Source organism: Gigantopelta aegis, chromosome 10 (assembly GCF_016097555.1).
Source record: "Gigantopelta aegis isolate Gae_Host chromosome 10, Gae_host_genome, whole genome shotgun sequence".
In the NCBI taxonomy this organism is placed as follows: domain Eukaryota; kingdom Metazoa; phylum Mollusca; class Gastropoda; order Neomphalida; family Peltospiridae; genus Gigantopelta; species Gigantopelta aegis.
The window spans coordinates 30,368,518-30,378,975 of record NC_054708.1 but is presented as its reverse complement, the minus strand read 5'-3'; the positions used below and the strand labels follow the sequence as shown (position 1 = coordinate 30,378,975).

Sequence of the window (10,458 nt, the reverse complement as noted above, 5' to 3'; positions counted from 1 at the left end):
CTGATAAACACGACGGTAACACTATTAGGTAAATATTTAAAAAATCAAGTTTTAATTGTTGTCATTTGTGTGTGCTTACGTCCTTATGTTAACTCCCCAATTATACACCTAGTGATGAACGAAACGCCTGCGTTAATTCGTTTCACTTTATTATCAAGCTTGTGTGTGAAATTGATTATCCGTGTATATATCACGTCCCAGATGATTATTTGTCGAGTGCCCCTGTTGTGGGCGGGGCTTACGATCTGCCCCATCAGTTCATATTTCTACTGGCTTCGTCCGACGTCTTAATAGGCGGCGCTACGCATGCGTGTACTCTCTCCCAGCGATCGAAGATGCTTTGTTGGGGGAAAAGCGACTGTAAAATGTTTGCTATGACTTGTCACTGATATTTATAACTGGACTGATCCTATTAACTGCTCAGGAACTTCATAACCTCATTCGTTAGCAATGGACTGATAGTTTTCATGGGCAAAATGTGTCGCTGAGAAATAGTTTTCGCGTCAACAGGAAAGTTTTTTGCTCCGACGTATCAAACATACTAAGTATTCGCTCTCGTAGCGGGGTTTTTTGTTTCGTTTAGGTATTTGTGTTTCACTCACAAATCGCTATACAGGCAACGCGATTGTACAGTTCGTTAAATGTTTATTTGAAGATGTCGACAAAAGACGTCATGAAGCGTGGAGACTGCCATATGAAGGAACTTTTGTACGATATGGTAAACAGAAACCAAGAGACGGAGAATCGTGAAAATATATCTTCTTCATCATCATCTTCGTCGTCGTCCGAGTGTGGTTCGGAAAAAGACTTGGCAATGAATAATAACACGACCACAGACGCTAGTCCAGGGTGTGAAAAGAAGTGTGAAAACCTCGTCAATGGGCAGTGTGTTTCCCCTCCCTCCCCCACGGGGGAAAACAAAAACAGTGCGGTCTGCATGGTGCGCAGCCCGAGGGCGGAAAACCAGGACACTACGAAAATCTCGACGACTTCTTTCAGTGTGGCGGACATTCTTGATCCGGACAAATTCAAAGGGAGAACGGTCTCGAAAATGTGGCACCCTTACTCTAGATGTTCACCTTTATCTGAAGAAAGGATTAGAGATTTAGGTATTTATATGTTTATTTATTTTATTAGTATTATTAGTGTTATTGTTAATACAGGCTTAGTGCAACAACAACAAAAACACCTTCTACTTCTTATTCTTCTACTACTACTACTACTACTACTACTACTACTACTACTACTATTACTACTACTACAACAACTACTACTACTACTATATTTACTACTATTACTATTTTTATTACTAGAAGTAGTATAAGTAATAGAAACAGTAGTAGTAGGAGTAATAGTGGTAGCAGTCATATGTACACGTCGTTATATTATTTGTAGTAATTGTATTTTTTAGAATTATTATTAATATGTTATCTGCAAGCTTAAGAACAATAATTGTAATATAACAACAGAGTATTAAAGTAGTATCAGTAACTGTACAATTAATAATAGTATTACATTGTTATTATTGTGTGTAAATGAATGTGTTATAATATTAATAACAATGGTGATAGTAATAAGAATAACGATAATAACAATAACAATAACAATAATATTAATAATATATTATTATTAATATTATTATTATTATTATTATTATTATTATTATTATTATTATTATAGACAAACGATCATATAAGCACCGATGGCATGAAATAATAGATGTATAAGAATAAAAATGTACAATGTTCTAGAATGGATTTTTTATTTTAATGTATTTGATTTAAGAAGGATGTTTTTCTCACAATACATTAAAATATAAAATGTAAACCGCATTTAAACTATAATTAACATATAAATACAGAGAAAGGTTGCATAATCAAATATAACGCGATAGGTGCAACAATATGTGAATAAATTAATTTTTGTTTCTAACAACAATAACAACCGTAGTAATAATAATAATAATAATATTGTAATAAATCGTATCGGATCACGAAACTGTTTTGTGTTTGTGTTTGTTTTTCTTTCATTATTTATATTTACAAAGAGAAGTAGTGTTAGCAAATAATCATGAACCCTTTAATTTGCAAAAATGTAGGCATTTAAAAAATATACTTCTATACTGTAATTGTTTTCCAGTATTTCAAAATATAAACTAAATAATTAATTTGTTTTGTAGAAATTTTAAATTTACTTTTGGCCATATAAAATAACATTTTTCTTTCTTATTAATTTTTGAAACCAAGTAAAAATCATTTATTATCGGTATTGTAGTTTGTCTTCTAGAAAAACAATATTGACTTTTAAAGCATGTTCTTTTCCAAAATATATGGAACATTTAAATTATTATTGCTGGAGTCTAGTTTGTAGTTGTATACATTATATATAATATAAACTAAAACTGGTGTATATTATATGCATTTCATAGAGTATACATAAAATTCAATTAAATTTGCTTTGAGCTAATCAGCCAAAGATTTTAATATTTTATTGTGTCTGCTTGTTACTAAAATATATTAAAATTCATTCCAGTGAAATTTATCAAATTCACACAAAACTAAGACATTTACTGTAATAAAAACAATATTTAAAAAGTTTTTGTTTGTGTATTTATCTTTGGGAGGGTTAAACAAGCGAATACTAGTATTGAAAATAATTATAATTAAACATTTAGGGCATATATTTCCATTGTTTCTGTAATTTTCATTATATTTTCCTTTTCTTCTGGTTGTGTGGAGGGTGTACTTAAAATATATTGCAAGAACGACAAGAATTAAAGCATTGCCAAATATCTTAACTGTTTTTGTGTAGAATTTGTTTTTTTTTCGTTGCTGTTCTTGCTATGACGTTGCTCACGTTGTTACTGTTGTTACTGCTGCTACTGCGTTGAATTTTAGCTATATTGTTTTCGTGGTTTCTATTTTCTAAAGTTTCCAATGTTTTCTACTGTACAAAAGTAAAATACTTAAACGAAATAAAACAAATTCACAAAGTATCTAACAACTAAAATTATTAACAACATTATACAGTCGTAAATGAATATATTATTTATATTTATAATTTTACTCACACACGTAAATCAGTAACTCTTGCATTTAGACACAATATTTGGAATAAATAAATAAAAATGTATAACTTGTGTGCAAACATTGCTCATACTAATTACAGTACTAGTTGTATAACATATAGTTGTATAACATATAGTTGTATAACATATACATATGTATATATATATACATATGTATATATATATATATATATATATATATATATATATATATATATATATATATATATATATATATATATATATATATATGTGTGTGAATATATATTGAGTAAGATGGAGACAAGATATCATCTACATTGGATTTCTTTTTCTTTTTTTCTTTTTTTTTTCTTTTTTTTTTGTGCGTGTGTGTTTGTGCATATGTTTTTGTTGTTTGTTTTACCTAATTTATATACCCATACTACGGAACTTCCTAGCTTCAACCCTGTGCGTAATATGTTGAAGGAATGAAACATAATATTTACGTGCCGAAAATGAAATTAGGCATGGTAGTACGTCTTTAAAAATATATATATATATACGGCTCCAGATAAAAGGTTATGTTTTGTACTTTTTTTCACCAGTATAATTATTAACATTTAAAAAGTTCGTGAAAAAATAATATTTAAAAAAATTAGGTTCGGCTGTTTTTTCTAGGTAGTATCAGGTTCTCAGAAACACAATTATTCAGACCTATTAGTATCTTCCTATTATGAGGGGGTTTGTTTTGGATTTGTGTGTTTAGTAGTTACTTCTATTTTTTTTCTTTTTTTTTTCTCTTTTTTTTCTTTTTTATCTTCTTTAATTTTTCAAATAATATTACAATGAGTTGATTTAATGCGGATATGCAATTATGTTATTACTTGACTGCTTCGTGATATGACAGTTGTAGATCTTAGACGAATTATACAGACAATAATCATTTTAATCATTTCATACAAATTAATCATCAGTGATCCAAAATAATCTATTTCATCAGTGAGTATAAGCAATTAATAAGCAATGCATGTAAATATTTCATTAATGTGTGTGAACATTTTATCAATACATATGCACATTGTATCATTGCGTGTAAACATTTCATCAATACCATATAAATATTTCATCAATGCGAACATTATATTATTACGTGTAAACATTTCATCAATACATACGAACATTTCATCAATGCGAACATTATATCATTACGTGTAAACATTTCATCAATACATACGAACATTTCATCAATGCGAACATTATATTATGACGTGTAAACATTTCATCAAAACATGTAAATATTTTATCTTCACAATGCGCCCCATGACAATATCATAATTAATAATTGCCTTCTCTTAATATTAAAATAGCATAGTACTGTACATGCAATGTAACCGTGGTGTTCGTTACCTTGCAAAATGGATTTTTACATACTCTTGTGCCGTTAATGAACATGCACTCTTGTTTATTGTTTTTATTGTCGATTAGTTTATGTTCATGTTTGGGTTTCGTTAAACATTCTTTAATTCATTCGTTCGTTCGTCTTTTTTTCCTTTCCTTCATTCTTTCGTCCGCACAAATTCACCCATGTGCTATTATTCGCTTTTCCTCACTCATCCATCACTCACCAACTCATGTATTTATCCATTAATACAATCATTCAATTCATTCATTCATTCTTCATTAATTCTTGTATTTTCATTCATTCATATATTCTTCCTTCATCCATGCAGTTTTATTCACTCATTCCTACACTATTCATTCATTCATTCATCCATCCATCTATCTATCCATGCATTTATTCATTCATTCATTAATCTATCCATCCATCAATTTATTCATTCATTTATTCATTCATTCATCCATCCATCCATCCATCCATTTATTCATGCTTTCGTTTGTTTTAAAATATTTCTTCTTTTCCTTATTTCCAGAATCTCCGGAGGATGACGATCTAGCACGTGCCGGTAGCGACACGGACGAAAGCCTGTCGGCGGAAAACGACCACCACAAAGGCGACAAAGACGTCGACGACTTGAGCAAGCTGGACTCCTCCATGGACGGCAGCAAGGGCGGCAAGCAGCGTCGCGCGAGGACGGCGTTCACGTACGAACAGCTGGTGGCGCTGGAGAACAAGTTCAAGACGACGCGCTACCTGTCGGTGTGCGAGCGACTCAACCTAGCGCTTTCCCTCAGCCTCACCGAAACGCAGATCAAGATCTGGTTCCAGAACCGGCGCACCAAGTGGAAGAAGCAGAACCCCGGGCTCGACGTCAACAGCCCCACAGTCCCGCTGAGCGCCGCCGATTGTCCCTTCCCGTCACCCTACGCGTCCTCTATATTCTACGGGCAGCGTCTCCACCCGTACCTCACGCAAGACAGTATGATCGGCCATCTTGGAATGTTGAGGGCGCCAGGTGCGTTTGTTGGCCAATCGCCCACTCTGTACTATCCGTATCTTAGCCAGACCACGTGACGAGTGGTTGCATAATGTGATAAAAACACCACCAAACATTAAGAGACTGCGTATGAAAGACATACATTCGTTCACAATGATAATTTCAATGTGGTTCCATAAGCTCCAGTGTCAAGCAAAGACGTCGGAAGCGGGTGAGCCAGAGGACATTGCTCTCCCCATCCCCATCCACCTCAAACCAGCACTGAAGATTATATATTGCAACATCCAGCTATGTAGTTTGATTTTGCGGTTTCAAAATCAATAAGATCTAAACAGAAACCAGACCAAATGACGTGTAGTTGTGTAGTTGATCACGAACAGACATTAGATGCTGTGAATGAAAACATACACACATTCGTTCACAGTGTTCGTTTCAAAGTGGTTCTAAAAACCTCCGGCTTGACTGACAATTTTACATCGCAGTTTCAAAAATGTCAAAGCAGAACTGTAATAGCGTTGTTATTTTAGACATAGTGCTATGTACTTGTACATGTCCATTTTAACAAAAGTATAGAAGCTGCGGACATATTTGCAATTAAAGACTTAGAAAAATGGTCAAAGACTACAGCAGATTGCAACGAACTAATTTTATGTTTACTCTGTTCTAGCCTTCAAAAAGAGTTTCAACACGCGAAACCAGACGTTAACCAATTGAAACAAAAATAAAGGATTTGTCAAACTGTAGACTGGAATTGTGCCCCGTTGCAATGACTTTACTCAAACCAAGAGCATTTAGACTGTATTGTATATATTGTATATAGGTATTCATGCTGAATATATTTATTAATTAAACAAATTCATGAACATCAAACACTCGTTGTTGATTCATATAAATTTGGTAAAACGAAATGTTGTCTTAAATCATATCTTGAAATATACTGACATAGAATATGTTAGGGGCGGATGAAGGATAACATAGGGAGGGTTGTAATATAGTGCCCTTTTTCTTTTCTCTTCCTCTTCTTTTTCTCCTTCGAATGCCAGACAGGGACCCAGACAGGGACCCAAACAGGGACCCAGTTAGCTGTTCTGCGTTTGCAGGTTCTCCTTGGGGCCGAATAGTTTCTCCTTTTAGGGGTTTTAGTTTAAAAGGTGTCATTTATTTGTGAAGTTGGAAAAGATCCTGGGTCGAATTTACGAACTTTGTTTTACTTAACAGCGGGTGTTTAAGGATTGTCAATATATGTAATTGCACGCATCTAAGACAAGTTTGAAGTTTGTTTTGTTTCACACCACTAGAGCACATTGATTAATTGATCATCGGCTATTGGATGTCAAGACAAAAACAAACTTCATTAATTTGACCTACTATATCACTGTACTCTGATTCTTATTTTACTACCTCTAGTTAGTTATATATACGTATTACGATCCTGGCCAATGGCCTACGATTGATGCATCAAAAGCCGAGGTACTGTGAAATCACCTATTTTCATGGTGGTATAATGTGCGTGTAATTCGTGGGCTAGTGCAGTTAACGAATTTAAGAGCACGACGAAAATACATGTATTCATTTAAAGGGACATTCCTGAGTTTGCTGCAATTTTTAAGATGTTATCGACTAACAGAGACTTTTTGACGACTGTAATTACATACCAAATATATTTTTCTGCATAAAATATTAGTGGCTGTATATTAAACGTGTTTCTGATCGTTCTAATATTTGTACTAGGTTAAATTTCATTTTATTTTCTAAAAAAATATTTTTTCGTACACGTACGAAGACAAAATCCAGTTTGGGCTTCTTATAAATATTAAGACGACCAGAAACACATTGAATATACAGACACTGATATTCTAAATAAGAAAATATATGTAATATGTAAGTTTAATCGTAGAAATATTTTATTAGTCGAAAACATCTTACAATGCAGTAAACTCAGGTATGTCTCTTTAATACAAATGTATTATATTATTTTTTCAATCCACGAATCTATGAAATGTGTTTCTTAGCAAAACCACGAAAATTTAAGTCCACGAAAATACAGGATTTCATAGTATGTGATATTGGAAGTTATATATAAAAGACCATTTAGCTGCTGTGTGGCGACAGCGAGTGGCCTTTTCACACTCTTGGCCACGTATCGAACGCGTGTTTCGCATCAAATAGATGTAGTTTAAAAGGTGCAATCAGTGTTTAATTATTTATTTAAAATTCCTTTGATTTCAAACTTCTTAATTCATGAATGGAAATGTTTTAACACTATACTTTGATTTATCATTGAAAAAAGAAATAAGGGAATGAAACAAACAAAAGAACTTAAGCAAAAACGAAAGAAAAATAGTGCATAGACAAATGGTTAATATTCTGGCAGGCTGAATTAATGAATTTGAATATGAATAAAAATGTGAATGTGAATGTGAATATGAAGTGAAAGTGAAAGTGAAAGTGAATTTGAATTTGAATATTAAAATGAATATGGATATGTTTGAGAATGTGAATAAGAATGTGAATATTAATTTGAATGTCAATATGAATATGGATGTCAATATGAATATGGATGTCAATATGAATATGGATGTCAATATGAATATGAATATGAATGTAACTTTAATAAACAATAAATGCATAAGGAAGTTTTACAAAAGACACTTAGTATAATATTATCATTATATATTACCATACATTTAGAAATATTCTCAGTTCAAAACATATATACCTGTAAATTATTTGAACTGGTAAACTCGCGTCTACGCGTCTATCGCTGTGGTAAAATCAAAATGAAGATATTTGCTTTATGTTTCTTTGCTTCTTTTCTCTGTTCGACAAATTCTCGTTGTGTTTTTTCTTCTTTTTGTTTTCTTTTTTTGTGTGTGTGTTTTTTTTAAGTGTGCATGTGTGTGTTTTATTCATCTAACCAGTACCCAAACTCCATTAATCGGGAAGGTGAGGGGGGAATGTGAGTTCAATCTAAAAGCGCGTTACCACAGAACGACTTTCTGTAACGATTGCCAGAATGCAATTTACTTGGTCTACAGTCATATGGTGAGTCGTATGAAACAGTTAAGTTCATATTGTTTCGAACTATTTACGAAATTTCTCTTTGATAACCAAACATATTTTGTCACCATTCCTCAATTCGAACGTATTATACGACATTAATTAGTACATACAAGTGGGATATTAGGGATGAATGAAGGAATTATTTTATTTAATGACGCACTCAACACATTTTCTTTACGGTTATAATGGCGTCAGGCATATGGTTACGGACCATACATATATTGAGAGAGGAAACCCGCTGTCGCCACTTCATAAGCTACTCTTTTCGATTAGCAGCAAGGGATTTTTTATATGTACCATCCCACAGACAGGATAACACATACCACGGCCTTTGATATACCAGCCGTGGTGCACTGGCTGGAGCGAGAAATAGCCCAATGGGCCCACTGACGGGGATCGATCCCAGACCGACCGCGCATTACGCGAACGCTTGACCACTGGACGGCGTATTAAGGGTGAGAGCGGGTGTCTTCGCACATCCACTGGTCTATGTTTAGTAAATCGCGAATGAACCCAGCAAGTTCACGAGTTATAAATGAGTGGCCGTTATGCCGGACTCAAACTACTAGTATCAACTCGACGGCTGTGTTTTAATTTCCCAAATTCCCGACTTTCGATAGGTGCCCTCAAATTTACAACTTATTGGTTATGCGACGAGAATCGATTTGTAAGAGCGCTCAGACTAGCAACTGGACAGTCGTAGAAGTCGTGAGAGCAGGAAGTTGGCCAACTTTGTGCTGGCAGTTGGTAGCCTAATTCTAGCATTATGTGTTATGTCTTACAACGAGTTGTTTCTAACGAGCGAAATATAAATACTGTAGTATCTAAAAGGACACAAGTGTTTTTGGAGAGAGAGTGGGGTTTTGTTGTTTGTTTTGTTTTGTTTTATTTTGGGGTGGTTGTGTTTTCTAACTAAAAAAAATAATGTTTTGCTTGTCTCTTTACAATAAACTTACACTTCGTAGTTAGCAGTCAGCTTTACACGTGCTAATTTAAGTGGACAGATTGACCTTAAAATTAGGTTATCACTAAGGAGTAGCCAGTCAAATGTTTTTAAATCTATCTCCAAAATGTGTGCCTGAGAGTTAGACATCGTCGTGTGATACGACGGATATCACATGGTGTTCTCCCTCTAACGGGTGTGTAAGAAAGTTGTTTCCACTTCTTATTTTTACAATAGCTCATACTCTTTAGTCCCGGGTCAGATCACTGGCTATCCAGAGACCGGACCCGGGATGGACATGCCTGAAACCTTAGTGGTATAGGGGCATGTAAAAATACTCTAAGTCCAAGTCATACTCGTTTTCGTGAATTATTCAGGCGTTGATATATTTATTACTGTGGTGGATCCATTCATATATACATACATGCGGGCGATTCGGTGCAACAGGTTCGAGTCCCAGCATCGGCATGAGACAATTTGTGAGGCCAGAAAGAATTTAATTATCTCCTGCGCCAGTGTGTTAATATCTATGTATGTAATAGTTAAACCCGACATAAATATTCACACATCAATGCATACATACAGACAGGCAGGCAGGCAGGCAGGCAGACAGGCAGATAGACAGGCAGGCAGGCAGGCAGAGGCAGATATGAGTATGAACACTAACATGGGCATGCACATGCGCATAAGCTTTAACATATATACATATTATACAGATATTTATTTATATAACACACCACTGCGCGTGCTGTAACCTCACCGTGGTGCAGGTGTGTAACATTCTCTTTGAGAATGGCCAATACAGCACAAAATTGAAATTTTGATTAAAGTCAGTATCTATCTGTGATATTTGTATTTTTGCAGTTCTTTACACTGTTTTTCTTTAAATCGTGAATTTTTATATTGATGTTGATCATCACTTTATTTGTTTGCATTACCAAAGTTTGACACCCAATAGCCGATGTATTTTTCGTGCTGGGGTGTCGTTAAACATTCATTCATTCATTCATTCATTCAGTCATTATATA

At 34.1% G+C, this 10,458-nt stretch overlaps 1 protein-coding gene across 1 annotated transcript; it reads left to right on the top strand.

Annotated features, from left to right (window-relative positions):
* The first annotated feature begins 294 nt into the window (after nucleotides 1-294).
* LOC121384049 (homeobox protein slou-like) lies at nucleotides 295-6,294 on the top strand. Its single transcript, XM_041514240.1, has 2 exons — nucleotides 295-1,109; nucleotides 4,960-6,294. Exons 1-2 carry the CDS (start codon nucleotides 656-658, stop codon nucleotides 5,499-5,501), a joined length of 996 nt encoding a protein of 331 aa, XP_041370174.1. The 5' UTR covers nucleotides 295-655; the 3' UTR covers nucleotides 5,502-6,294.
* The last annotated feature ends 4,164 nt before the right edge of the window (nucleotides 6,295-10,458 follow it).